The 15,399-nt window shown below is 37.8% G+C and overlaps 1 protein-coding gene across 1 annotated transcript in view; it reads left to right on the top strand.

The window, feature by feature from the left end:
* The window catches only part of CDKAL1 (CDK5 regulatory subunit associated protein 1-like 1), a 712,360-nt gene that overhangs the window by 574,123 nt on the left and 122,838 nt on the right, over positions 1-15,399 (top strand). The window contains exon 12 of the mRNA XM_012638567.1: positions 11,536-11,598. Coding sequence (XP_012494021.1) covers positions 11,536-11,598 — 63 coding nt within the window. The remainder of the gene's footprint in view (positions 1-11,535; positions 11,599-15,399) is intronic.

The following is a 15,399-nucleotide window of genomic DNA, read 5'->3' as shown; positions in this document are numbered from 1 at the left end:
AACTCCTGACCTCATGCTATTCTCCCACCTCGGCCTCCCAGAGTGCTAGGATTACAGGCATGAGCCACCACGCCTGGCCGAAATCTTTGAATGCATGAATGCTTATCATTAAAATATAGTTAGGAACAGTTTGAAAATGTAAAGCACTATATAAATGTCAAAAGAATGTTTGGACTTTGATATTGATTAAACTTACTTTAAGCATAACTCCTTTACAATTATCATAGGTGGTTGAGCTCTTCAAAGATACTCTTGTCATTTTGCATCTTCAACATGTGTATATGTTAAACCAACGCCTTTTTTTAAAACACCTTGGGATCCTCTTCCAATGAAAAAACCCGAAAGCATACAGTATACACAATAAGTAGATAGTAGGCCTTCTCACTTCTTAGCACGTCTCTCTGAAGAAGTCAAAAAAAGGAAAGAGAGGCAAGAAATAAGAGATTGACAGGGGTGGGAGGGCAGTGTCCTGAGGCTGAGTGGACAGGCCTAGGCGAAGGCCCTGAGCACGTGCTTCAGGTGATGGGCACAGGGCCTCCCTAAGGAAGGAGAGATGAACAATGGAATAGCAGTCCTTCAGCCCTCAGCGAGGTCCACGGTGTTAGACAGTTGAAGCATGACGTTCTGCCTGTGTCGTCATTACTTAAAATCGGCCTGTCATTTAGTACAGAAACCTATACTGTCTGGGCATCTTTTTTCCTACTTGTGTGAACAGGGGTTAATTTCTGAGAGAGTGATTATAAACATGAATTATATAAGACTAGAGCTGTTCGAGGTGTTGGAATAGGTGCAGGGGAGACCTCGGCTACTTTATTTTTCTTCTGCCTTGCCCTGTTCTAATTTCCTAGCCCCTCGGCCCCCATTCCCCTCGCTGCACCCCCATACATGCATGGACCCTTCCTGCCAACGACTGAAAATACTGCTTGGCAAAGAGCGAGCCTCCGAAATTTTCACCACTGGCTGTCTCTGTAGTATCCTTGCTCGACAACATAAAAAAGAATCGACTGATTTCTGAAGTGACATAAAGACGAGAGAATGAAGAAGATTGAGCTGTATATTAAATTGTCTTCTGGTTATCAAATAAAGACTTCTTCGTCATAAAGGCCAAAGATAAAAAAGAAAATGTGTATGTTTAATATATGGAACAAAAATAAGTCTATTTTTGACATAGTACTTGAGGAGAAGATAGGTCAAAAAGCCCAGCCACCCCTGAAATGAATTTTAGACTGTTATTATTGGTGTGATGGGACAGAGAGAGATACCAGTGATGGTTGCATTGCTGATGGAAATGATTTTTTACAGTAGGTGCTAAATTAGATGTAGAAAAGAGAGTTATCAAACCTACATTGTCACGTCTGACCTTCCAGGTCCCAGTCGTGGAATCATAATAAAAACGAGTTGTGGGCTTATCTAGAGATGCAGCAATAACTGGCACAGAACAATTTTCAAGCTTCTCTTCAAATGGGGTGATGCCAGGGGTTATTTGGGGTCATGAAGGAGATGCATTGGTTTTGATCAGTTTTTAGAACTGTATAGCAGCTTATCTGTGGGTCAGAGAAATTTCGTTTTCTCCATTCTTTTTTCATCCCTTTTTCCCTTGGGTGCTATGTGGATTAGCCTCTGGAAGCTGATATGAGCCTCTGAGCATTAATACAGTTTGTGCAGATCCAGGCTGTGTTGTCACAATATTGGGTCCCGAGCTCATCATCGCTGAATGTTAGATTCAGTAAAGGAACATTACCATCTCTCCATAAATAAAAGGAAGAGAAATACTTAATGACAATATAGAAATACATAGAACTCCAGGGTACTAATTAGCAAAACCCACACTGCATTTATTTTATTTTTTTAAACTAAAAGCATTTTATTGCAATTTGGATATAAAAGTCTATTTCTGAGGACCTCACGGCACTTTTTTTTTAGTCATTTATTTCCAATTTAATAGTGAATACATGTGATCTCTGTTTTTCCATTATTGTGATACTTAGGAGGATGATGTTCAGTTCCATCAGGTTGTTACAAAAGGTATTAGTTCACCATTTTTCTTATGGCTAATACTCCACGGTATACATATATATTCCACATTTTATTAATCCATATCATCCTGAACACACCCGATCTCATCTGATCTCAGAAGCTAAGCAGGATCCAGCCGGGTTAGTACTTGGAGGGGACACACTGCATTTATTTTATCCAGTGGCAAAATGTTACTCTCTCATAGTTACATCTCTAATATGATGTCTTTTTTTTTTTTTTTTACTTAAATTGTATTGCTTATCCTTACTAAAATAATTTACAGATATTGGACATTATTATTAAGCAAGTGGAAAAAGGTTAAATAAAACCACTTGCCCCCACCCTTCCTAATTTCAAAAAATTTATAACATAGAATTTTGAAGACAAAAACAGTAGTACATAGCTAGCAGCAAATTTGTTGCCCCACACTATCTGATCGGTGGTGAGGCTCAGACAGACTTTGAGCGTTTTAACACTATAACTGCTAATTCTTCTAAAATGTCACTGTGAGAATAGTTATCTTGTCATATGTTGAAGGAATGTTTTAAATTTTAGAAATCACAGTGAAACCTCTTCATGCATGGGTAAAATTTAAATCTATGAATTGATGTAGAAATACTAAAATTTGTTGGAAAGAAAATTCAAGGGTTATTATTATAGATTAACCCCTCTTTGCTTTGCTTTGTAAAACAGTTGAGCTTCAGAGTAACCAAAGGGACAGGGAGGAACTTGATGGGGAGACAGTATTTATTCTTGTGCTCTCAGGTGTTTGGTATGTTGTAAAACCTAGAGTCTTAGATACAGATATATGGACAGCAAATCAGTTGTCTGACTACATTCTGAACTGTTATTGGTTGTTTTATTTACTTATTTGTTTTTAAGGCAAAGGTAAACCATGCTATGTAGCTGTTGATTTCTTTCCTTTCCTAGTATTTGTCTACCTGACAAAAGATACTGAATGCTGTCATTCCCCTATCCTGTATATGACTTGGAGAGAAGGGAACAAACTATGAGAGTGCAAACATGCTCCAAAGAAATTCGTGCCTAGAATATAAATTGACTCAAGGCAAAATCCCATAGGAGACAAGTTTCCAATTCTGGAATTTTTGCAATTATCATATTGAAGTACCATTTATAGTTATAAAAGTAATAATTCCATCCAACATAAAAATTTGCATTTGATTTAGTAATCTGCTTAAGAATCATGAACAGGTCATTCGTTGGCACTTGGTAAGCAGTATTAATACCAAATGTTAATATTCAGAATTTTTGGAATTTACTCAGCAAACATTTAAGAACTTATGTGTGCCTGGTTGCTGGTTAAGTATAATAATTGTTTATTTCTCCCCACCAGTGTGTGGGGAATCGAGTCCAGTGGCCTCATCTGGCTTGCTTTCTGTCTCACTAGCAGGTGCTTGCAGCATGATGGGCACAAATATGTGTTAAATAAATGTGTGATTCAATTAATGAACTAAGTTCTAGAGCTCAGAGGATGGATTATAGATCTGGGGGTGGGGGGAGTAGAGACAGAAAAACTGGTGGGAAGGCTCTAAGGAGGAGTAGAAACAGCAGTTTGAATATCTACTCACAGAAGAATGACCAAGCAGTGCTGAGGTGGCCTAAGTCTACAGATGCTCAGGGACCAGGTGATTGGATTCGCATAAGGTGGGAAGTGGGAGGCTATAGGGGGAATTAAGGAGAAAGGAATGGGGAGGAAGCTGAGGTTACTGACAAGGAAATAGTTGATGTGTTATGTCATGAATTGAGAGCCTGAAGGGAAAAGTTCACGTTGGTGGATAGTTTGAGGAAGTAGACAGCTCAGTGAAGGTAAACCCAAAATGTGGGATTTAGGGGATGGGCAGCATTTATTGACCATCTCCCACACACAAGGCACTTTAATCAAATGTTACAGAATGAAGGGATGTGCTCGCTTTGGTAGCACATATACTAAAATTGGAACGATACAGAGAAGATTGGCATGGCCCCTGCGCAAGGATGACACAGAATGAAGGGATGCTACCCACATGACCAAGACATGGTTTCTTTCCTCAAGGAGGAGTTGGCACACAATGAAAGTGGTAGAGAGATCCATGGAAGCACATAGCCAAGAAGGTTCTTTCTGTTGGGGGGATCCAGCACCGGAGAAGTGATCTTTGAACCAGGCTTTTCGGAGTAAACTTAATAAATGGAGGTCGTGGTGGGGAGCATTCCAGGCAGAGGGAGTAGCATGAGCAAGATGTGCAGTCAGGAAACTGCAGGGTCTGTCAGGAACAATACATTGTCTTTGGTGTTAACACGAAAAGTGGGACAAGCCTTAATGTAATACTTGAAACTCGATTCTCTGAGCAGCGGGGAGCCCTAAAAGAGGAGAGTGACATTAGATGACCGTTTATTATAAAACTCACTCTGACCTCAGTAAAGAGGTGGATTAAGCAATGGTTCTAAACAGTGGCTTCACAATTAGTATCTCCAGGAGAGATTTTTAAAATCCCAGCTCCCAGGTTGCACCCATATCAATTAAATTAGAATCTCTGGCCCTGAGACCCAGACCTCAGTATTATTTAAATCCCCAGGTGATTGCAACGTGCAGCCAGGGTTGCAAACCAATGGTTTAGAGCAGGGGTTGGCAAACTCCAGAAAGGGCTACATAGTAAATATTTTCAGCTTTATGGGCAACAGGGTTTCTATTGCAACCATTCAACCCTGCCGGTGTAGCGGAAAAGCAGCCATAGACACTACATAAAGGAATGAGTGTGGCTGCGTTCCAAAAAAACTTTGTGTGTGGAAATTTGAATTTGATGTAATTTTTACATGTCACAAATATTGTTCTTTTGGGTTCTTTTTTCAGTCATTTAAAAATGTAAAAACCAATTGCATACTATGCAAAAATAGGCAGCCAGCAGTATTTGGCCCACAGACCATGGTTTGCCAACCCTTGATGTAGAGGGTGAAGAATGGACCCAGGTCATCCAGGAAAGAAAATATTACTATGATAATCCAGATAAGAGGTAAAGTTAACTCTTCTGTTGTGGTCAGTTAGAAGGGCAGAGTGAAGGTTAATGATACTGAGTTGATATATACAGCAACTCATGTTCTTGTGTGGAGACTTTTGAGCACCCAGAAGTTACCATACAAAGGACATTTGAATGAACTGTTGTGTGGTGTGTGGTACTTAGCACCTTTCGACTTTGTCTTTTTACTTTGCAGGGATTTGGCTTATGTTGTAGGGCCATTTCTGCCCTAACTGCTCATAGGCTGTTCGTTTTGGCGACACCTATTACCACAAATTAGTTAAGTCTCCTTCCTTTCTCATATGCCAGCCATGCCTTTGTTGCCAAAGAATGACCTTTCCTTGCAAACAAATGTTCTCTTTAGAAAATAAAGTGAGCTTGATAGGAGAAGGTATGGCTAAACTTACATTTTCTTTTATCAGATATCACTAAATGAACGCAGAATTCCCTATCTGCATTTTCTTCAAGCATTTGTTGCCTAGTTAAGGTCCTGCCAGGGCAAATGGTGCCTGGTCCTCTACCCTTCCCCACCCTCTGTGAAAATGAGAGGGTGATGGTTGCACCTTCCTTCCACTAGGATTATTTTAGAAACCATAAGGCTGAAAAAACGTGTTTCCCACTGATCTCGACTGTGCTTTAAAATCAGCTGCACATTTCCGTATTTGCCTGGTTATTTTATTTGAATGCCATTATGGTTGGGTGAACAAATTCACTTACATTTTCTGACTTCCCCTCTTAGAGAAGTCTGCTATTTTGGTGTCCTCTAAGAAAGGCCCACCTATTTGGAGATGCAAGAAACTAATGAACCTGATAACTTTCCTTGAATTTGCTGTGACTGGATGGAGAGAAGAAAATTCAAGACTGCAATTAGCAGCGTTTATGATCATCTCAGTTATTTTGCAGCTCTTACTAGAAAGTAAGGAGTCAAGAAATATACAGGATAGAGTGGGTTTATTTTGTTGTTTTCCCTACTGTTTTCCCAGTAGAGTTATTTCTCACAAAAGAATAAGGAAGTATTATATGTGCCTTAGAAAGGAAAAACAGATGAGATTTTGAAGAGTTTGCCTGTTTCCCTGTGGGTTTTTTTTTTGTTTCGTTTTGTTTTTTTTTAGTATTTTTGATCATCAACCACATTTCACATCATTGATTTCTAAATTGATTTCAGTTCATTGTTTAAATTCCAGGGACCTTTCTTTCCTTCTTCTCATTGATCTTGAATGAATATTATCATCTTAGGGATACCGTTGAAATATGTATAATATAAAAGTGAGATTGTACTTGAGTGCTGATATTGTCAAGTGCTCTTAATTAAGCTTCTGATGTTTTATACATTGATAATGAAATAAAGATTCAGATTTATTAAATTAGCTTTCCATTTATTTTTCAGAAGCACGCAGCACGTAGGAAAGTAAATATATAGCAGCAGCCTGTTCTGCAGCCAAAGCCTTAATGTGCCCCAGGGGAATTCCTGTGTATAGAGTCCATTTTTGAGTAAAGGAAGAGGTCAGGAAATAAGGCAAAGCTGCAGGTGTAATGTAAAGGTTAAGAATGAAAAAACCTGATAGAATTCAGAATGTAGAATGGCGATAGCTGGAAGAGGGCAGGGAACTGATCTAGAAGCATAGAGGTTAACAGTTGGAAGAGATCTGAGGAATCATCTTCACTAGTGAGTCTCAACTTTGGCTACACATTGGAAATATGAGAGCTTTTAAATAATACACTTGCCCAGGTCCCACAAGACCAATTAAGGCAGGGTCACTGGGAATTAGGACTGGAGAGAGCATTGGTATATTTTAAAGGTATATTTTAAAGGTTCCCCACTAATTGTAACCTGCAGCAAGCGTTGGGAACCACTGGCCTAATCCACCTCCCTTATTTTTTGTAGGGGTCCAGAGCAGATAGCTGGCCCAAGGTTAGGCAGCTGTTGTTTGCTAGGATTTCAACCTCAGTCTTATCTTCTTGCTTCCCTTACTCTGTATTCTCCCTGTGTGATCTCATCCCTGAACTCTTTAAATTACACCAATATGCTCATGACTCCCAAGTCCATGGGCCACCTCTCTCTTCTGAGCACCATACTCTTGTATCTAACTTCTTCCTCATTCTTTCTCCAAATGTCTCAGTCACCTTAAATTCCCTATATTCAAAACTGGATTCTCCTTTCCTCCTCTAGGCTCCAAAACCTGCTTCTCTGTCCAGATTCTTCTGTCAGTGAAGGATATTCTCTCCCTTGGTTATCTGAGCCAGAAATCTTGGAGTCTTCCTCTGCTTTTGCCTCTCTGTACTCCTATCTGATCAATCACCAAGTGCTGTCCATCTTGCCTCTTAGCTATTTCTCAAATCCATCCCACCCTCTCCCCTGCCCCTAGCTTAATTTGGGGTGATGTTATTTTTTTCTTTTTTTAACTATTGCAACAGCCTCTTATGCCATCTTCAGCCTCTAGCCTTGCTCTCACGTGGGCTACATCTTTAACACTACTAGGAAGCTCTTTCTGAAACATGAATTTGATCATTTGTCACTACATTTTTTGTATCATGTGTTCTAATCATTTAGCCATTTCTTCGATTCAACAAGGCTACTTCCTTTTCTATCTCCCTGTGGCTGTACTCAGCCTACTTCCTTATAGTCTATAAAGGCATAAACTATCTATAGAATCAGGTTTTTTATTCCTGGAACCTTCCCCTGCTGGAAGTATAATAGAAGATCCCCAGGTAAACATCAGAGGTACCTTAGCTTGAGGCCACATCCTTGGTAGTTAACACCTTTATTTACCTGCAATGTTTACTACTGACTTCATTTCTCATCCCTGACTTCCCTGTCTCTTACTGCTGCTTGCTGAACCTTTGTCCTGTGACTCCCTCAGTTCCTCACTAGTTCTTCACCAATGACCCTTGGACTCTCAGTCATTTGTTGTTTTTGTCTTGTGCCTCTTTGCTATTTCAGCCCTTTTGCCTTAGGATGCGGATCTCTGACTTCCCCACTGAATGCCTTTCCCTGGCATGTATTAATTCACTGGTCCTTGGTCCCTAGCCTTTATTACTTAGAATTTGACTCTGGTCTCTCTGGGAATTTTTTTAGAGCATAACCGTCTTAGTCGCCAGTGGACTGTCAGGTGCCCCTGCATGACATAAAGTTCAGCTGTTCAGAACCTGACTGTCCAGATGGTGGTTGTCGTGGCTCCATACCTTTTCCCCCTGCCTTTCTGCTGCTGCCTTCCGGTTGGCCAGTTAACCACTCAGACGCTCTGCCAAATAGGAAGCCGGAAAAAATAAGTCCGTTGAAACTCAAACCTGCTCATTTGGCTTCTTACAAAGTATGGTGAAGGCTTGCTGAACAGTTAAATTTTATTATAATATACCTTAAATCCATCCAATTCTTCAAAGCTTACAGGCTTTACCATTTTTAAGAATCTGTATGTAGAAATGAAATCCATAGTCTTATTGTAGCTTTACCTTATATTATAACAACACTATTTGGGAAAGCTTTAGTCAACAACAAGAGAATGGGCACAGAAAGTACAGAATTGGTTCAGGGAGCCAAAAGAAGTTAGTGGATATTGCTAAATTTCAATTGCTTGTATAACCTTACATTCATAATACAGGTTCTTATCACATGTGGAGCCTCTTTCAGATCTGAGCTCTGTTGCGTACCTTTGATAAAAATTGAAATGACAACATTGTCTAACAACCAGAGCTGTTAAAAACACTCCCTTGGGGACTTTAGTTTTGTTTGATTTTGTCTGAAAGGGAGTTTAAACACGAGTGTAAGACAAAAGAGGTCATCAGCATTTTCTGTCCTTGGAGAGTAGAACATAAAAGCAATTTATGAAGTGCCTATAGAATGGAGATTGCAGAGATTCAGCTTCTCAGTAATCTAGAAGTTTTATCAAGCTTGCTTTCATACTGCCTCATTTTTTTAAAACCCAACTGCAGCCCACATAGACTGCAGGACTGATCATGTAGTTATTTTTAAATACCCTCTCATCTTTGTGGCCCGTACCTTGGGACTAATGATGAAGGTGACTTGAAGGTACCCCATACAATCCGGGAGAAACATTTGCCGTACTCACTGTACTTTGGCCACCCTCATTACAAGTTCATCACACAGCTTGTTTAACATGTTTACTTTTTAAACACTTGGAGAATTAACAGGTGGTTGCATGACTGAGATGTTTGTTTTAACAGGCTAAAAAGTGGGAGGTAATTTAGACATGAACTGTGATGCAATAGGAAAATACCTAATTATTCCATGTTTGGCTCAACTTTTAGTTTCAGTTAAAACTGCTGATAGCAAGGCTCAACAAGTTTTGTAGAATAGTACTCCTAACATTGCCTACATAGGAGAAACTGACATACTAGTAATAAGGGCCATGGTTTAGTTACAACCTTCTGTGTGGCTATAGTGCTACGACTTAGTAAAGGAGCTATTCTCAGAGCATCTGTCATCAGCAGTTACAGTGTGAATACAGAATGTTCTGAAAGCCCCATATCTAATTCAGCATGCTCTAGAAACCAACTTGGAATATTCTCTACTATATATAGGATGCACTGAAGGTAAAAAACCTATAGCTGCCTTTTGTCATAAGCTATATCATTTTGGGGAGGAAAGCGGAATATAAGTAAGTAAATAACACTATTTGTATTAGCCCCAAAAGAAACCAGTGAGGAAATAATGCCCTATTTTCTGACAACAAATTTATCAGATATAAATACAGTGAAGTTTTAGTTATAAATATTGAAAGTTATATGTATTAGTCCAGGTAACTGAAAACCATTGCCCTTCTTCCTCAGAGGCCATACAGCCCAGAGCTATATTTTCCAAAATCCAGAACAGGATAAACTATGGCCCATTGGCCTATCCAGCCTACCGCCTGTTTTTATAAATAAAGTTTTATTGAAACACAGCCACTCCCATTTATTTGTTATTATGTATAACTGCTTTCATGCTATAATAGCAGAGATGAGTAATTACAACAGAGACCATATGGCTTACAAATCCTAAAGTATTTACTGTCTGGCTCTTTGCAGAGAAAGCCACCCTTCATCTAGAATCTCTGCCCCTGACCATATCTACTTCTGACAGTAGTCCCTTAAGCCCAAACCAAATGAACAACCATCCAGCAAAATTCCTTGCTCCTACTTGTTCAATGAAGACCATACAAGAACCAATCATAACCTATATCCTGACACATTGGGATGAACAAACCAGGCATAATGACAATTAGCTGTCTTGTCCCTATAAGGGATTGTGGATCTGTATATCCAAGCATGGAAGTTTGACAAGGATAAATTGTGAAAAGTGGATAAAAATAAATTTCAAAACAGTGTACAGTCAGTCCACCCTCCATATCCATAGGTTCCACATCTGCAGATTCAACAAATTGTGGATTGAAAATATTCAGGAAAAAAAAAACAGTACGACAATTAAAAATAATACAAATGTAGACAATACAGTATAACAACTATTTACATAGCATTTACATTGTATTAGGTATTATAAGCAATTTAGAGACAATTTAAAGTATATGGGATGTGCATAGGTTATATGCAAATATTACACCATTTTATAGAAGGAACTTGAGCATCAGCAGATTTTGTTATCTGTGGGGGGTACCAAGGGATGATTGTATATAGAATGATATCTTTTCTTTGAAGATAGTAATAATTATCAATTGTGAGTGCATATGTATGCCTAGAAGATTTAGAACCATACATAAATTGTTCATGGTGGTTATGGGAGCTGGACAGATCACAGTGGGTGAGCAAACAAGCTGCTTTTAAAGTCAGCTGTAACAGAGAACTCCAGACTTCTTGCTTGTCACAGACACTGGGGAACACGGATGGAAAGGAACTCTGTAGCGTCTGGGTTCAGCTTGAGAAAAACACATCATTAGAAGTGAAAAGAGCCTTCCCTTTTCATAGCTATATATGAGGCATATATGTCAATAGTACAGATATCAATAATTAAATGCCTGTCTAACTCAGATACATTCCTTTATTAATTTAGCCAGTAGTTATTGGGTGCCTACTGCATGTAAAACACCATGCAAGGCACCTGGGCTATATAGCAGTGACAGAACAAAGGTATCCTCACAGCTGCATGCTCAAGCAGACCAGGAAGCCTGAGGAGGTGATCATTTAAATGGATGTGGTTCTGTGGAACAGCAGTTGGTATTACAATGAAATTGAAAGTGCCCTAAATGTGTACTGACTTTTCTTTCTTTTCACGGTTTCTTCCTCTTTTTAGTCTCTGAGTTATACATTTTTAAATAGAGATTTTGATGGTGATTAGTGTTTTAATGGCGAAACCTTCTAGGAAGAGTTTGCCTGGCTGCTCCTCGACAGTGACCCACATAAACTATCAAGTGACTTTGGTTTCTAATTGCATCCATGTGTCTCCTCAGCTTGCACAAAAGAAGACTCTGTAACTAAACAGTAGCTTTATATAGATAGATATAGATATTTTTGTCAGCTGTCAACTCAGTTGTGTTTTGTTTTTTTTTTCCGACAGAAAAAGCAAAGGACAAAAGATCTTTCTCGGGTATTTCATTCTTACAATCCATATGATCACAAGGTAAGAGAAACATGTTATTACTATATTAGGTATTATAAGTCTTTCTGAGTATACAGCACAATTTTCGCCAATATATGGTGATTCTGAAACATACCAATTACATTTTTACTTCAATTTTAATTTTTCAACTCTATCCCTCTTAAAGAAAACAGAAATTTTGTATTTCTGAACTAAAATAATTATATTTTATTCACATTAAAATCTAGTTACATATTAGCACTGAAATCTCAAGGACTGTGAAAAGACAGATTTTGGGGTGTTTTTTGTTTGGTTTCTTTTTGTTTTTTTCTTTCCAACCACTATAGTGGTTGGCTTTTGGATTGGTAAAGATAGTTGAAATATTGAGTGCCAAATCTTGGTTCTCCATTGCTCCTGAGAGAAAGTTATTTTTCTAAATAAAAATCCTGACAAAAATCAGTGCACAGCATTATATCTGAAATACCCACTGCCAAGAGTTTTGCTACACAGAAAACCAAATAGCATAACAACCGCATGTACCCATCCTACAGCTTTGTAGATTCGTAGCCAGTCTAGTTTCATTTATACCCCATAGTCTCGACCCTCCATATCTGAAGAATTCCCAGACATCTTTTAACTTCTAGGTATTTCACCACATATTTGTAAAAAATGAGGACTTTTTAAAAAAAAGAAAAATACCATACATAGCCATTTTTAAGAAAATGCTTAACACTACATCTTCATGGGGAAATATATTACAAGATTTCTGAGACTTGTACAAAACTTCTATGCCATGTAAGCTTCCAGTAAATCTGTTAATTCGAGGTGATTTCAGAAGCAAACAAAAAATTTACACAGTTGAAATGCTAATATAAACTTAAATCTTTATCTATGAATTTACAGGGAGACATGTGGTGGGGATTTTTTAACTAGCCAAAATAAGTAGTGTGAAAACTACTTTCCTCAGTTGAGAATACAAAGATGTCTGGATTCAGGAGGAAAAAATTGTGTTATTTCATAGAAGTTGAAAGAATTTGAATAGCTTCTAGTGTTTCTATAGTGACCAATTGACTTAAGCACCAAAAATTTGTAAAAGAGGTGTTTATGCTCCATGTGACCATGGTGATATACAATACTAAAAATTGTATCATTTCGAGTTACATTTTTCAAGCTAAATCAATCACTTTGCAAAATACAGCAATTTGTTTGAAAGAGATTGAGAGAGCCAGTAGTGTCTGACAATGCAGACAGAAGGTGCAGGCTGATAAGTAATATAACAGCAAAAGGAATGAGATTGGCCAGATTTCTGCTGGTAATGTTGCATTTTTTTAAGATGAAGTCATTTAATTAACATAAGTGCAATAGTGGTTAAAGTTAACATTTAACCACACACACGCACACACACACACACACACACACAAGGCTATGACAAATCAAAGGTTTTGCCTGCCTTGCCTAAATTTTGCCCACTTCTAACATTTTTTAATTCACAGTTAAGGGAAATTCCATTATTCTTTTATTAGAACTTTTAATGGAACCTAGCCATTTGCAGCTGTTACCGGCTTCCTCTTCATATCCTTTGTGGCATTGTATCAAAGTCACCTCAGATTATTTTGGCTTCCCTTCATTCCCCTACAAATTAGGCATCAGGCAATGAGGAATTGAATATAAATGCTAGATGGAGTTCCTTTTGATCTTTACTTTAGGATCGGTAATAAATTATTGTAAGTAGCTAGACTGCTTGATGAGTGCCTTTTGAAGCTCTTAAGATGTGGCCTGTTGGCATTCTGTTTTATTCTGTATGTGTGTAGTGAAGGAAGAGGGAAAAGTTTTGTTGTAGGCAGCTCCTGGCCCCCTTGTAGCCTCCTCCCATTTTTCTAAGCTCTATCCAGGCAAATCTAACCATATTACTTTTAAGCTTGTCTCTTGTTTATTGGAACATCCAGGAAGACTAGAAACATAAGGATAAAGTAACATGCACTGATTTCTCAATCTGAGAATGTTGCTTTTTCCCCCATAAATTAATAGATGGCTGTGTTTCAAGTTATTTTGTCATTTTAATAACCCAATTATATTCAAGCAAATTAGCTTTCTAGCCAGATAGGTTTTAGTGTAAAATGTTTTACAAGATGTGGTTAAAGTTGGTTTAAACATCTCATGCTCAAGGAGATTTCTGGAGTGATCCTTAGGAAAATATATATACAAATATTATAATGAAAGCTTATGTAAAATATAATATCCTCTGTCTGGGATTTGCCTTTTAAAAATTGAAAGAGAGGAGTGGATAGGGTACAGTAAAATAAAATTCACCATGTTTTGATGACTATCAAAACTGAATGATGGTTTTGTGGGGGGTTATTATTCTATTCTGCATATTTTTCTATATGATTGAAATTTTCCATAATAAAAAGATGCAGAAAGTAAAATAAACTATGGTCTGCTTCTGGGAGTGAATGTTGTGATATTCTTTTCCTCATTAGCCAAATTCCTTTTAGTGTTAATTTTTCCCTTGACATAAATTTATGCCAAAGAAAGGATACTCAGCATTTCAGTGGGTTCATTATGCTGAGTAAACTCAGAAACGCAACTCCTGCTCTAAGATTGGCATAATTTCCTGGGATTTCATCCCAAATTATAGTGGGTCACTTAAATGATAGCCTTGCCTACTAGAAACTGTTAAAACAGTTGTAATTACAAAGGGTAGGTAGGGCACCCATTTTGTTCTCAGTGAGTCAGTTATATTTGCTCTTCTTGCCACTCCCCCAACCAAGATTCCTGCGTGACCCCAGACACAGGAAAGTCACCAGGTTAAACAAACGTGTCCTTTGAGTGAGGCCAGGTGCATTTCTTAATCATACCCTAAAGCCATTGTTTAGGTTGTAAATGGTCAGTTGGTTTTCTCCTAAATGCTGTTGCAAAAAAAGCAAATAAAGCTCAGAGAAAAATGTGTACCCAGAATGAGTCTTAGGAAATACTTGATTTCTTACACTAAGAAATGTTGTTTGAAACTAGAATTTAATTTTGGACTGTTGTTTCTGATTCCATGTCCATTTTTTGAAAATTGTTTTTAGGAATTCTTATAATAAAAAAAGACTTGTATAAAAAGGCTTGGCCAAAGCTAATTCCTATTTATCTGTCCTAATAAAAGGAAATGTTAGTAAAGGTAATCCAAAGTAGCAGGTAATCTGGTTATATTTTATGCATTATATTCTTTTCTCTGTTATTTTAATAAACAGATAATAAACGTAGCTTATAGTTTCTGAAAACACACTGTACTAACTTCCATGAAAGGTTACAGGGCCACAGGCCTTCCAGGTCACAGAAAGTCAACCTGGAGTTGAAGTTTTCTTTTGGATAAGTCACAGGTAAGTTAGCGCAGGCTATGATTATAATAGAACACTTTTATGAAAGCCATGCAAATTAGCATGCACTCTGTGTCCTTGGCCTGAAGAAAATATTGCCATGCACATAAAAAATGTCTCTTTCTTTTTCATTCTCTCTTTCTTTTTTGTTAGATTTTATCAGAATTGTCTGTTTGGGGGAAATCTAGGTTTATTAGCTAAACACAGATGTTTATAATCTGCTAATGTAAAAAGTTAATATAAAAAACGAAAATGCTTAGAAGGAAAAAGTTAGGAAATTCTATTTGAGTCTGTAGTGATTTTTAACGTCTGCAAAATTGAGTAAATTCCTAAACACACTTAATCTGTTTGAATTAATGTATGCTCCACCATTAAAAGTGAGTCTTGAATGGGTAGTCACTATTACTGTTACTGTATTTTGTGAAGTGGGCTTCTCGTTTTCTTTTAGTGACTTATTAATAATTTTCCTACATATATAGAT

This window comes from Propithecus coquereli, unplaced genomic scaffold, assembly GCF_000956105.1.
Source record: "Propithecus coquereli isolate 6110/MARCELLA unplaced genomic scaffold, Pcoq_1.0 Scaffold131, whole genome shotgun sequence".
NCBI classification, from domain to species: Eukaryota; Metazoa; Chordata; class Mammalia; order Primates; family Indriidae; genus Propithecus; species Propithecus coquereli.
Note: the sequence above shows the minus strand (reverse complement) of the source record. Positions and strands in the feature narration are given on the sequence as shown.